General features: G+C 35.4%; 2 protein-coding genes across 2 annotated transcripts in view; one reads left to right on the top strand and one right to left on the bottom strand.

The window, feature by feature from the left end:
- LOC143228383 (MFS-type transporter SLC18B1-like) overlaps positions 1-1950 on the bottom strand; it is a 19496-nt gene extending 17546 nt beyond the window's left edge. Inside the window, exon 1 of the mRNA XM_076459648.1 lies at positions 1646-1950. Coding sequence (XP_076315763.1) covers positions 1646-1753 — 108 coding nt within the window. The 5' untranslated portion in view covers positions 1754-1950. The remainder of the gene's footprint in view (positions 1-1645) is intronic.
- LOC143229647 (uncharacterized) overlaps positions 1-15491 on the top strand; it is a 16074-nt gene extending 583 nt beyond the window's left edge. The window contains exon 2 of the mRNA XM_076462257.1: positions 13837-15491. Coding sequence (XP_076318372.1) covers positions 13856-14188 — 333 coding nt within the window. The 5' untranslated portion in view covers positions 13837-13855 and the 3' untranslated portion in view covers positions 14189-15491. The remainder of the gene's footprint in view (positions 1-13836) is intronic.

Below are 15491 nucleotides of genomic sequence, written 5' to 3'. Positions count from 1 at the left end.
CTAATTTACAAACATATTTAATATTTAACTTTTCCCTTTGTTTGTTTTTTTATCACATTCCTTAAATGCATGGAGTTCAGAGCCCTAACATAAACAGAACTACTAATAGAAAATCAAATTCCGAATCAATAGATCTGGTTGCTTTTTGTTATTGTTTTTATCCTAGATTAGTAAATAAATAAATATGAGATTTCAAACTTCAGCAGAGCAGTTATAAGTATAGTTATACTTAAAAAGCAGTTGAACTTAATTCTAATACTTGGGTTATAAAATAGGACAAAGATAATATTCGATATTTTGTACTTATAATGTTATAAGTTATAATGAAGCAGTAAAAATCTAGCATCTTGGCTTGCGAACTTGTTAAAAACAAATCATCTTTCACAATAAAATTTGCTGATTAAAAAAAAAAACAGTAATCCAGTGGCTCTCGACATTTGCTTGTCAATAGTAAAAAAAATGAACGTTTAATATATTATTTATGTATTGCATTAGGGGCATTTACTCTAAATACTGTTTGTTTCATGTTAGTGCTATCTTAAACTCACTACTTGTAAAGTCCAATTAAATATACAAGTTGATTAGTAGAATTGTTCAAATTACTTTCTGTTTTAATATTTAAAGCTGCATTCTTGCCTTGGCGGGTATGGTTTAGTGATAAACCTGCCCAGTCTACGAATCTGAAAGCTTAGCTTTCTCCCCGTTGCCACAAAATGGAGACGTAACGTACGTTATAAAATGAGGCCAAATCTCACAATTCAATCATACAAAAGTGTAGCCCAAGAGGTGGCGGTAGCTGCTGTCCATTCAGTCTATCAATTGAAAATTAGGAACTGTTATGCAGAAATAGCCTTTGAGTAGGTTTGCGCAAAGTTTTTCTCTATGGAAACAATCGCCGATGCCAACTTTCAACATTACGTTATTATAAAGATAAAACTACGCAGAACATGAATAATTCATAAACAAACACCACAGATGTCTATTTTTTATTTAAAACAAAGAAACCTGTAGCAAGAATTGTTCGAGATTTTTTAGAAGCTTTACACGGGAAGCTGAATATTTTAAAAAAAGTTACCATTTATTAATATATGTTTAAGCTTTTTACATTATTCGCTTGAGATATTATAAGTTTACTAATAATAATAATCTTATTTTAATAGTTAATATCGTTTTCTTTTAAGTATTTATCCAAGAATAATCTACCACAGAATTAAGATACAATAAAAAGTATTTATAAATACGGTATGATTAATGCTAAAAAATTACAATATTTTGCAAGTTAAGCATTGTACTACATACTTAGTTTTAAATGTTCATTTATTTATTTAAACGTTTACTTCAGTATTAATCATAGTAACAGTAACTGTGTGTAGATATTGTCATTAATATATTTCGAGTTATTGTTTTCTAAACTCTTACCTGTTTTAACAAAGTGTCGTAAAATACTAGAACAGGTATACGTAACCTATGTCACATACTGTAACCTAACATCATATTTACGTTGTTGATGTATATATCACTGTAAACCATATATGGTAGACTACCTGCATAATTATGAGAAAGTTTGTGAAATCGGGGTTCACGATATTTGGAATATAGAGTATTTATCTTCCCAAAAGTGAAAAAAAACAAAAACTTTACTTACCAGTTGCGGAAAAAATGGAGCAATAATAGAATAACATACATAATTACAAAATATCCCAGTCCACAATGTAGATAGTAATGTGAATTCTTGAAGCGAAATTCTGCCCATGCTGTGTTTTGAGTTCAAAGAACAGGGCAGTAATTATTTTTCAAACTTTTTTAATTAAATGAAATGCCTGGTGGAGTAATAATTGAACCAAAAAATAAAAGTAAAATAATTTCAATAATCCCTGTAATCTTTCTGAAATTTAAAGTGACTAAATTCACGTGAATTATCTCTTACAAACACAAGTTTATCTGTGCTCACGTGCTTTGCACGTTCCTTGAATCATGTGAGACCTGCTGAAACCTGATTGGTTCAGTTAAAAACACTATCAGAGAACAAATCTTTTTTACAGCATTTATAAAAATTTTATTATTGCTCTTAAATTCTGAAAGATATTTCTATTATGTTTCAAGTGAGATTAAGACACAGGAATGAAATTACGAATTTCAGGAAACGTCAATTTTAGAGAGGTTTCTAGCCTTTACTCCAGATCTATTTATATAAATTTTGAAATAATATGCGAGAAAGAAGTGAAACGTTTTATAAATACAAAACTTTTACTACTGTCAATCTGCGAAGATATAACGGGCTTAAATATATGACGAGAATTTTGCTATTTTGTTATTGTTATAAAAAAAAACGTAAAACTTATAAAGACAAAAACAGCAAATTATGTAAGTAAAATAATCAACTTGTCATTTTTGGTTACTCCCGTAAATACTTTCATGACCAGGTATAGCCAGGTGGTTAAGGCACTCAACTCGTAATCTGAGGGTTGCGGATTCCAATAACCGTCACACCGAACATCATCGCCCTTTCGGCCGTGGGGGTATTATAGTGTAAAGATCAATCCAACTATTCGTTGGGAAAAACATAGCCCAAGACCTGGTGATGACTAACTACCGTTCTTCTTGTCTTACACTGCTAAATTAGGGACGGCTAGCGCAGACAGCTCTCGTGTAGCTTTGCGCTAAATTAAAAACAAACAAACAAAACAAATACTTTCATTCGCTATTCTGGAGGATATTTTATAACAACTCTTCGCCTATTGGTTCTTTTTATATATATACATGTATACTGATGTTTGAATATTCATGAATTTCATGTTTTTTATATATAACTCGCAGGCTGCTTGTTATTCACTGTTGTCTCGTCTAATAATACTATATAACAAAAGTTTATCTTGCTCCTGGGCAGAAAGTGTTATTTTCCAATTGCTTATGCCTGAAGTAAATGGAAAAGACCTGTTTTTCTCTTCAAACTTTGCTTTTGTAACCTGGGTAATGAAATGTTCAAAGTTACCCATTTTCCAAAACATTCCAAGTAGATTCAGCGCTGAGTAGCTGAGAGAGAATTTTTACAAGTTATATTTCGGATGCCTCTAGGGGATCAAGACAAACCCTGGGCACCTCATTTTACCTGCGAGCACTGCAAGAAAACTCTAGAAGGTAAGACGGACGATTTTTGCTTGGTTGAATAGTAGGATTTTATATATTACAAATTTTAGACTTTTCAAAATGTAAATACCTTTTAATTAATTTTTTTTAATTTCCCATAGTATAGAAAAATATCACATATAAAATATTTTGCATGAATCTCTTACACATTAGTTGTGGATGAAATAAATTTATTCTTCATAATAACAGTTTTATTTTGCTCTTTTGGACGGTACAGAGGGGAAAAGAGAGCCATAAAGTTCGCCATCCAAGAATTTGGCGTGAACCCACTGACCACTCAAGCAATTGCTACTTTTGCATGGTGGACCCTTCCAAATGTCGGGCTGGGAATAATGCATCTGCTATCATGTATTCCGACCTTCCATAATCCATCACCCCAGTGCCATACTGCCCTGAGCTCCCTATATCCACTCCGCCAGAGAGAAAGCAGCCATACTCAGAAGAGAGCAGCGAACCACAAGAGGAGTTAGACGTTGAAGATCCAATTTACAATTTGAGAGGTGCATCTGGTGAGAGTAACCCATACTACCCAAACCAAAGAGACCTTAATGACTTGATCAGGGATCTTGGTCTAACAAAGTCGAATACCGAGTTTTTGACATCTAGGCTCAAGGAGTGGGATTTGTTAGATGAAAGTGTGCAAGTCTTAAGTCAAAGGAAGCGTCATCGACATTTTACAAGCTTCTTCACTCGTCAAGATGGGCTATGGTCTGCCACAATGTATCCGGTCTGTGCGAGGTAATTGGAATTGCCTGTAACCCGAACAAGTGGCGCCTCTTCATTGATAGTTCATCCTGAAGCCTCAAAGCTGTGCTGCTCCATGACGGGAATAAGTATTCCTCTCTTCCTCTGGCTCATTTGATGCACCTCAATGAGCAAGGCGAGTCCTTCAACCAAGATATACTGGACTTTGAACGCCGCTACCAAGGAGCGTATAACGATAACATAATGGGAGACTAAATTTGGGGGCTGATGCGTGAAAGTGATTTACATTACAGTCGCAAATCTCAAAAAACTACTCACTTCTGAACAGTTTTGTATAACTTTAGTGTAAATACATGTGAATCTTGATTCATATGTTGTTTTATTCAGACCTTATGTAAATGAAAATGTGCAAATTTGCCAGTTTTTACATAGAAAATAGGTTAATTTCTAAATTTCATTATCCAGGTCACAAAAGCAAAGTTTGAAGGGAATAATGGTCATTTTCTGTACTTTTGCGACATAAGCAACTAAAAAATAACACATACTATCCAGGAACAAAATTTGTGTTACATAGTGTAATATTACAAACTCATTAATGTGAAAGTTAAACTCTGTTATATTAAAACAATAAATGTTTTCATCTTTCATTATATATTATATTAATAAATATCACAGCAATTTTTTTTCATAAATGTCTGCTTCCTGAACGTCATAGACGCTTTTAACATAAACAATTTACACAAGAGCGCAGAGCGTGGCCCAGTCGCTCAGTTGTGTAAATCCGAGATTCCATGGTTCATACGCTGCCACAATCGCACTAAACATCTTGCGGTCGCGCCTGCGTTATAAGTGTGATAATCAAATTCCAGTATTGATTAGAACAGCCGAAGATTTAGCGGTTTATGGTGTTAAGTAGCTGCTTTCCTTTTAATTCATCACCTTAAAATTGTGGACGAGTATTGCAGCTATCCCTCGTGTTTCAATACAATGGTGGACAGAGAGCAGATAGCCCATTATATAGTTTCTTGCCTTACAACAACCAAACCAAAATTACTTATGCTTCATTTCGGTGATGAAGTGTTATATTTATATAAACTTTTATTTGTAGTCGAGAAAACTCAGAACGTCAAGAAAGGTAGGCTTAACTAGATGTTTGAAAATATGTTGTTGCAGGCTATGTTTTTGTTTTGTTATTTTTAGTAGAAGGTTTTAGACATTTATGTCCCTGTATGGCTACAGGGACAGTATGACGTTAGATAATGATCGCGTGTCTTTAAGACTAGACCCCTCTTTAAAATTTAGAGAAAGATTTTAGTGGTATAAACCATAAGCTATGCTAGTGTAGATAATCATTAATTTGTCAGTCTGTTTCAGTGGATGGCTGATTACAGAGTTTGTCAGTCAATTTGGTTTGTTAGTGTCATCCATTTTGTCAGTTAGTTCAGTTTTGTGAATAGTAAGTTATTTTTCAAAGTATAAATAGAGATATTAGGCTTGTGTGATTTTTACGTGCAATACAAATTCATGGTAGAACTGGGTGTATCAGAACTACATTTTGACATTATTGGAGGTTTAACAACTACTGTAAATTGATTGCTTTTGGAATGGACATGTAACGTCTCTTTTAACACAAAATATTTATACTTTCAGATCATTAGGATAATTTCAGGTCAGAAATTTTGCATTTACAGGATGGGGATATCTTTTTCATATAAAGACATTGGAGGAAAAGGATTGTGTATCATCATACGGAACCAGGACTATTTATCAAGTTACCTGGAACTTATTGTGACTTCTTGTAACAGATTTAACATCCATAACTACAACCAAAGCTACTGGGTAAAAACTATTTGCGTATTTAGGGCATCTGTAATTATCACAATCAGGAAGTAAATGAGGCAAAATAGAGAATGGGATCTCCAACATAAGGTTTCAAATTCGCACCTCTTATTCAACTTCTGTATACATCAAGAATATGGTTCATCATGCTATTCCATACAGCACTCTGCAAAAGTGTTAAAACAATGTCAAAAATTAGATTTCAGGCTACTTTGAAAGAACAGTGGAAGGTAAATCACAAGTGAAACATCAAAATTTTAGTCTTTATATTTAGTAGAACAGAAACTCAGTGGAAGTGCTTGAGTTCAGCAAACAAACAGTTAATATTTGGTGTGTCTCTCTTTTACTTTAATAATTATAGACAGTTTTCAGGCATTGTTACAGCATATTTAATCAAAGTGTCCCTTGAAATGTTACTTCAAATGTTTCTAATACACTCCTATAAAGTTTATTTGAAAGTAACTTTTGATTTCACAAGTTTATGATCCATCAACTCCCAGATATGCTCAATTGGATTGAGATCGGATCTCTGTAGGAGTCATTGCATCATTTAAGTGAAACCAACAGTTTTTTCTTAGCTAAGCAATTTATGCATAGGTTGGACGAGTGTTTGAGCGTTATCGTCTTGTTAGTAGAATATTTTACCAATAATAGACAAACCTTTAGATATATTATGACGAATCAGTATTTACTGGTACATGCGCTGGTTCATTATTCCATCTATTTTGCAAATATCTCCTGTCGCCTCAGTAGAAAAATACCCCCAATCCATCACAATGCCTTCCCCATGCTTCATGGTAAGTGCTATATATTGAGGTAAGTATCTTTCACCTTTCTTTCGCCGAATGTACAATCTGCTCTTTGAGCCGAATATTTCAAACTTGGACTCGTCCGTTCATAACACACATTTCCAATAATCAACAATCCAGTTTCTGTACTTGTTAGCAAATTTTAGTCTCTTAACAATTTTTAGAGATCGCAGTAAAGGTTTTTAACTCCTACATGACCAACTATTCCATTCTCTTTTAGTCTCCTTGACACTGTAGTTCTGGACACTTTCCTGCCATTTTGTGCATGGTCGTTCATCTCATGCTTGAGATCAGTGGCAGTCTTCCTTCTTTCCTGAAGACTTTATAAAGGAAGATACCTAGCACCAGTATCAATAAGGTTAGCTATTCTGTCTCTTCCTTTTCTATTTTCAAATTTCCTTATGTCAGTCTCACGATCTAGGCTGTACTTGACTGTTTGGGGGAGCATTTCAAGTCTACAACAATTTGCCGGAGAGTCCAACCAGCATTATGTGAAGTTTTGTGCAAACTTTCTGCTCCACTGACAATTCTCTATACATTTTGGACCGTGGGATGACAACAAAACTTAATATATACTGTTATTAAACAGTGCTTTTATCAACAATTATTTGTGGAATGCTATGAAATTGATTTATTCTAGCATATAACCGTACCACATGCTAATTCCATGATGGGTATATATATATATATATATATATATATAGCTAAGATACTGCATGTGATACCATGACAGCTATTTCAGGCCCTAAATTTGCTCAGTACTTTCATTCATGCAGAACTCTTATGATATGCCCTTGGTACAAGTATGAGGAGGGTCCAGCATGGCCAGATGGGTTAAGGCACTCGACTCGTAATCCGAAGGTCGCGGGTTCGAATCCCGGTCGCACCAAACATGCTCGCTGTATCAGCCGTGGAGGCGTTATTATGTCACGGTCAATCCCACTATTCGTTGGTAAAAGAGTAGCCCAGGAGTTGGCGGTAGGTGGTGATGACTAGCTGCCTTCCCTCTAGTCTTACACTGCAAAATTAGAGACAGCTAGCCCAGATAGCCCTCGAGTAGCTTTGTGCGAAATTCAAAAACAAACAAGTATGAGGGAATTCTAAAAAATGATAAGTATTCTCACTCTGGTTCATTTAGTTGTCAACAGCGATCAGTGAAGCATAACCATAGCATTCAAATTTACATTCTATAATAGCATGGAAGAATTAGCCGTATTACGAAACAAATATTCCAAAAGCCCTGATTAGCATAAAAGGTTGTGTTTAGTGGTTTTAGAAATATGGTCGATTATTGTGTTAAAATACAAAATAATTCCCTCTCATCGCTCAACAAACTTGGTAGAGCGGTAGTAAAAGGCTCACGTATGGAGAAAATGTCAACAAATAGTCGTATCAATTAAAAAATGTTGTAGACGGCAAAGATTTCAGCTAAGAGAATAGTTTCTGTATTTATAACCTTATAAAACCTATATGGTGTATATATTTTCTACCTTCTCATTTTAGTGAAGAATGTTTCAATTATTTGTTTATTTTTGGTTTATGCAGTTGTTTTGTCCATGACTCACGGTTACGAAAATCGTTAAGTTTATTTGGTTCTTTGCTTTCAAACATTTCCTTGAGATAACACATTATCTGCCCATGGGAGCTATGGTTCTAAAGCTGTAACTTGTGCATGGATCTACAGTAGTGTTCTTCAGTGGTTTGTTTGTTTAATCTTTAGCACAAAGCGACACAATGAAATATCTGTGTTTTGCCTACCATGGGTAAACACCCGGTTTCTAGTATTGTAAGTCTACAGACATACCACTGTCTTTTCAGTGGTAGTCCAGGTGATGGCACGTGGCTATCACTGCTCTTGTGTTTGGATGGGAATAACTGGTAGTACTAGTCCCTGTGCAAGTCAGAAATTATCATCTGATCCAAGTGATGTTAGATTTTGTCAGTATAAAGAATATTTCTTTGGTTTGGTTTGTTTTGAATTTCGATCAAAGCTACACGAGGGCTATCTGCGCTAGCAGTCTCTAATTTAACAGTGTAAGAATAGAGGGAAGGCAGCTAGTCATCACCACCCACCGCCAACTCTTGGGCTACTCTCTTATTAACACATAGTATTATTGACTGCACATTGCAACGCTCCCACTACTGAAAGAGCAATTATGTTTGGTGTGATGGGGATTCGAACCCGCGATCCTCAGATTACGAGTCAAGCGCCCTTTGCCGGGCTTATATTTCAATGGAATTAGTTTTAAACGTCATCAGTAGTATTTTGTAATATTTAAACGTTATATTGCAGACTGTTTTGTAGAATCCGTTTTAGCTGAAAATAACTGAAAATTAGTAAGAATTGAGTGTTTTAATGCTGTGACCAGAGACTATTTTTACAATGGAGGTTTGTTCTTGTTTTTTCACTATTTATATTTGATCCACTAGCACTACAGAAGCTGATTAGTTTATTCATACACTTAGAGACAGAGTCGTCGGTTCTTAACTTCAGGGTGACGTCATCAGCGTGTGCTTGGCACTTTTGCTGTTATTAAAACTTTCTGTGATATATCCATTTAAATTCATTCTTACTATTATGTCTGTATGATTTAACTGTATCCATTATATTAAGCTGGTTGGAGAGCCATATTTTCCTGGTACATAAAACATGAAATTGTAGTTTATTCCACTGAGTGTTTTCTCTTGGTCTAGTGAAATTACACAGTCGGGATAGCCTTTACTGTTCGTTTAGAGTCCCAGAGCATACTGAGATTAAAGAAAATTTATCTTCCTAAGACACTTGTTGTCAGTGAATCTAAAACATTAGAAAGGTTAAACTTCTGTTTATACACTCTGTGCAGGTTTCATAATCAGTACCTGTTCTTATCAGTGTTGTTTGTTGCTGTTGAAATATTTATAAAAGTCCAGATTTATTTTACATAAGCCTATTTTATCTGTTACTCTCTTCCCGTCTTTGTCTTTCAGTTGTGATATTGTAGGTTTAATTATTTTTGCTGTTAAATCGTTTATAGAAATCGCTATTGAGTATTTCTTATACGTAAGCTCTCTAGTTTTCTTCGTACAGTTGATCTAATTCTTGTCTTAACATGTTTCTTGACTCCGGAAATTCTTGGTCGCAGTTTGCAAATCTAACTAAGCTTGTTAACTGCGTCTGTAACTTGTGCATCTTGCCTCTAGTTCGCTAGCTATTTCCTTACCTAGGTGTTGAAAATAAGACGCTGTTCTAGCCTTTAGGGTTTTTCACCAGTCAGCACTGTACTCTGTTGCGTCACTAATTTATTTTAGCAAATTGCTCAAGTTGCTTGTAACATGATGCTTTCCTAACAGAGCTTCCAGTATCCTGTTCCTCTCTCTAAATCCAGTTAGCCAAATTTCAGAAAAAATATAATAAAGGTAATGCTTAGAAAAAAATCACTGGAACCGTCTAAGCCTTTGTTTAAGTAGCTGTCTGTATTAGATATCAAGGAGATATATATATTTTTTTAAATTACACTGATTAAATGAAATAGTGGAAGACCCGAAGTGAAGTGACTGGATCATTGTGGTAACACACACGGAGTAGTTAGGGGTTGAATTACCAAGAACAACATCAACAGTAGGGCTTAGTCTTCGAAATTTTGCGGCCGCAAAACGTTTTAATACACTTCCGGAAGAAATGTGTATAATTAATAAACGGAAAGAAAAAAAACAGTCTAAAAAGTTATTTTATTGATTTGAATGAAAGACAAGAGGTACATAGATAATACTGGTGAATAATAATCAATAGAAAAATAACCTAACTAGAATAAATTATAAGATATGTGAATAGTGTAATCCAAAATCGGATAGTAATTTAATTCAAGAAGCATCTTTATTTTTTATAAAGAATTAAGTGATTACCAATTCACTTTAAACAGTATCTATTGTTAAACATTTATACCAACGTTTCTATGTAGTTGTACTGAGATCTCTCACACCAGAGGGAAATAAACCATAAAGTTGAAGGTAATTTCTAATTAATTTCATTGTTGCATTAATAATATTAAATAAACTAGCAAAGAATTTTTATAACAAATGGCTCTGTTATTTTAAAAGTAGCTGTGACATAACATTTCTAGAGCATATACCAACGATTTTATTGTCAGGATCCAGTTTTTGGATTCCAATAAACCACTAACAACATTAGCAATAAAATCTGTGCTGACCCATTCGGGGTTCCGGCATGGCCAGATGAGTTAAGGCACTCGACTCGTAATCCGAGGATCGCGGGTTCGAATCCCGGTCGCACCAAACATGCTCGCTCTATCAGCCGTGGGGGCGTTATAAAGTGACGGTCAATCTCACTATTCGTTGGTAAAAGAGTAGCCCAAGTGTTGGCGGTGGGTGGTAATAACTAGCTGCCTTCCCTCCAGTCTTACACTGCTAAATTAGAGATGGTTAGCGCAGATAGCCCTCGAGTAGCTTTGCGCGGAATTCAAAACAAACAAACTGATTCATTCGATTTTTTTTCAAAATGGCAGCCGCAAGGGGGTAAATATCCATATCGTATTCTAGAGCAGATAGTAAAATTGTTTTTGGAGTTAAAATATAGGTTTTGGGGTTAAGAAACTTATTTCTGTTGTAGATACTACAATTAGTTCGAGCTTCCAAAGATATTTAGAATATCCATCTTAATGAGAAAGTTCTCCATGTACAACAGGAGATGTGTGGCTATGAAATGATTTAAATATTTGAAGACAAATTGACAACATATCAAAAGAATTGATTAGCATTCAGCCATTAAAGTGTATAGAAAGATTTATCCTTTACTAAAATTAATCACAACTTATGGTGTTATATGACTTGAAGTTGACCTATTTAGTGTAGAAACAATACATGTACGTGTAGCAAACTATATACCTTTTTTGAGCCACATCGTATCGTATCGATCTGACATTTATTATACTTTTAAAATCTTACATAGGGCTTGTTAGACATCCGGAGGCGTTCAGAAACTTTTACTTTTCTTCATTCTGTTAGTGGAATGAAGAGTTATTCTACTGTCAATTTGAAAAATTTACTGCGATGAGTAAAATTTTAATTGACTTGCTAAATTTGAACGGTAGGTTGTGAACATAAGGCACGCGGATTGTTAGTTAGCGTACGTGGCACGTGTATGTACACACGTGACGTCTGGGAAAGGTGTAAAAAGTGAAAACAGGAAAGGATCGGAAACATGGGGAAATGTGCGAAAGCTGAAAGATAAACAAACAGGCAACAGACGTGACAAGAAAACAGGATATATGGCCAGCTTGCAAACATATATGTGCTGGAAAAATGTGTTTTATCCCATAATTCTATATCAGTCCCACATCAGCAATCAAATGCAGAGCCTACAATAACATTTAAAAACAATGAAGCAGTCATGTTGATGATGTAATTGTACACAGGCACTTTTGAAAGAGCATTAGGATTTTTGAAAAGTGTTCTATCTAATGGGACTATTTTACAGCATGGTACATCCTGATTACGATAAAACCAGCAGTGCGTGACACACTTTGTGCATGTGCAACTATGAGTTAAATCATCTGGCATTAACCACTTGCATAAATATTGTAAAACAGGCCATCTACCTCTTCAAAGCCATATTCTTTTGGGTTTAGATCAAGACTATCTAAACAATTAAACTGCAAATATGCAGTGTAGAACGAACGTGAAATATGCCATCTTACAGCCAAGCTGGTTGGTGGCACCTCGGAAAATGTGTTCTTTGAACTGAAACATTTATTACAATGAAGCTTATTCATTATCTCATAAAGTACGCTACTTGCAAAGAGTCTCTGTATCAGTGAGTGAAGCCTCCATCTTACCCAAGCTCTTTCCAAAATCTTTCAAATAGGCTAATGGGTTGTTTTGATTAAATCCAGACCAAAAATAGAACAGATGTACCTTACAGGTACTTTTACCAATAAATTAAGAAACAACGTTCATTTTCCTTGTGGTAGTCATTATGTTAACATTCTTATATTACTTTGATATTCATTTATTGATACCTGGACATATTTTTGAAATCGTGAACATTTATTAAAGTTCCAGTCACAAGAAATAGACAACTTGATCAAAACTCGCAAAATATATACTTGGAAACCGTTGTCTCCTAAAAAGCATTTTATTGCATGTGATGATGGCCTTCTTGAACTTCTCAGACAGGTAAAAACTAAAATCATTGTTTACGTTATAAGTGGATTTCTTGGTCCTCAAAACCTATATCTAGACCTTAAAAACATTTCGCTATTTACTCTAGAACACAAACTATTGCTACTTAATCCATATGGTGGCCATACTGGCAGTCATCTTGGATTTATGAAGTGAGTTAGGACTAATTTTGTTGTTAATATTGCGGTGTTTTTTTATCCCAAAAACCTATATCTAGATTACAAAATTCATTGTGCTATCTGCTCTTGAACATGAGCTATGGGTATTTGCCTCTTTCAGTGATCATCTTGAAGGCTATTTTAAATTTTCCCTTTATTGGCTGGTTCCAAACTGTCTACCCTTGAATTTTATGAACCTCACATGATGCCCTTATAAAATATGAATATTAATTACCCGAGCATACAAATATTCATAAAACACTCCTCAACTGCAAGACTATTATCAACTTACTCTACTTCTTAGTTTCATTATTTATAGTTTAGAGGTTTTATTTAATTTAAACTGAAACTTGATACAAAAGAACATTACAAAGATTATTTCGTATATTGATATAAATGTGACATTTAAGAACGGCCAATAACGATTTGAAAGTAATAAATCTATTTAAAACGGATATGTATTTCTTAACTTTGCTAAAATGTTGTCTTTGTTTGTTAATTTACTTAAGGTCGAGGATATTACGATGAGTACTAAGAATATCGTCTAATAACAACGATTCTTCATCTGTGATATGATTACTATTGGTGCTAAGTGAAGTTGATGTCAGTGACATGTGAAAAAGGACCGGCATGGCCAAGCGTGTTAAGGCGTTCAACTCGTAATCCGAGGGTCGCGGGTTCGAATCCCGGTCGCACCAAACATGCTCGCCCTCCCAGCCGTAAGGGCGTTATAATGTGTCGGTTAATCCCACTATTCGTTGGTAAAAGATTAACCCAAGAGGTGGCGGTGGGTGGTGATGACTAGTTGCCTTACCTCTAGTCTTACACTGCTAAATTAGGGATAGCACAGATAGCCCTCGAGTAGCTTTGCGCGAAATTAAAAAACAAACAGACATGTGAAAAGGTAAAGTAGAAATTATAAATATGTATACAGGGTGTTCCAAAAAAACGTATTCACGCGTTGAATGATTTTAACTCACTCAAACTTTCATTTTTTACAGGTGCAACTGATTTGAAGTAATGGCAGAAGCAAGACTAAGCTTTGAGAAAAGAAATTTTATCTTAAAGTATAACTGGAAGTGTGAGAACGTAGCTGAAGAGCAAAAACGGTTTAGAAGGGAGTTTCAAACAGATCCATCAACGCAACTCACTATTAATTGCATCAGTGATAAGTTTGAAACAAATGAAACTGTTAAGAAGTCCATAAAGGGCGTTCTGGAAGACCGCGGTCGTCCACCAATACTACACGAGAAGCAGAGCTTTTGGAAAGTCTTCATCGATCTCCAAGAAAATCTGTTCGGCAAACAACCCGTGAGACAGAACTCCCAAAATCGAGCGTCCATCGCATGGTGAAGCGCGTTCATTGGAAATGTTTTATTCTGGTATTACTCCACGCCCTCAATGAAGATGATCCTGACGAGAGAGTTGAATTTTGTGAGTTGTACCTGGTAAAATCTGCGGAGGATGGACAGTTTCCAAACAAGATTGTCTCGAGCGTATAGGCCATATTTAAGTTAAATGGCTCAGTTAATCGCACAATTGCACCTACTAGACACCTCAGAACCCGCATGTCACGGTTGAACACCATGTAAACTTAACAGGGGTTACAGCGTTGAGCGTAATTAGACCATTCCTTTTTGAAAACACAGTCATTCGTCTCGTTTATCTGAAATTGCTGCAAGTGTCTGTTATGCCTCGCATTCGAGAGCAATTTGGAGATGAGGAGTTTTATTTCCGGCAAGATGGAGCATTTTCCCACTACCATCGTAATGTGAGAGCCTATCTTGACGAAAATGTGCCAAACAGATGAATTGGGCGAAGAGGTAGCAATGAATTTCCCTCAGGTTCACAAGACCTCACACCTCTGAGAGCAGCAATTGAAAGAGAATGCACCCAAATACCAAATGAAATGATTCATGAAGTTTGCAATTCCATCTGTTCGTTTTATCAGCAGTGACTGAGTGTTGGGTGTTTTTCTAATAGTAAAGCCACATCAGTCTATTTGCCGAGCTCACGAAGGGGATCGAACCCCTGAACTTAGAGTTGTAAATCCGTAGATTTACCGCTGTACTAGCGGGCAGTATCTGGATCAGAACGGTCATCAGAACACCTGCGATAACTCAAAAAAAGATTCTACACTTGTCTTCTTAAACTTGGATTATAAAACCTAGATACATCTTAATAAACATTTTATTTATAATCATTCAATGTTTGTGTACATTTTTGGGGCACCCTGTATATACTTTAAATTTTCTGTGAACTGCACGTGGAAGTCAGCTTCTGAGATCACACACTCTCAATTGTCCTGAAATCTATAGAAGCGCAGTGACATCTATCGTAAAGATATGGTACGAGAGGAAAAGCATGAACATCGGTTATATTCTCGAGGAAATAAAGAAAAGCGACTGTGGCGTTAGACGTGTGTCTTTTACCTGGTCATACAGTGTAGGAATTTCATTTAATCTCTCAAAACTTTCTCTTGATAGTAAATAGAGTGTTAACGTTTGTTTGTTATTAAATTTGAGAAATTTAAATTGTTTATTATAAGATACATCTCCGGCAGCCATAAAGTCCAATGAAAACCTTCATTCACATATTCTATATCGCACTGGATAATCTCTGTCACATTACGGCCGGTAGCAACCGATTTCATTCA

This window comes from Tachypleus tridentatus, chromosome 10 (genome assembly GCF_004210375.1).
Source record: "Tachypleus tridentatus isolate NWPU-2018 chromosome 10, ASM421037v1, whole genome shotgun sequence".
Classification (NCBI taxonomy): Eukaryota; Metazoa; Arthropoda; class Merostomata; order Xiphosura; family Limulidae; genus Tachypleus; species Tachypleus tridentatus.
The sequence above is the reverse complement of the archived record's forward strand: the minus strand, read 5'-3'. Positions and strand labels throughout refer to the sequence as shown.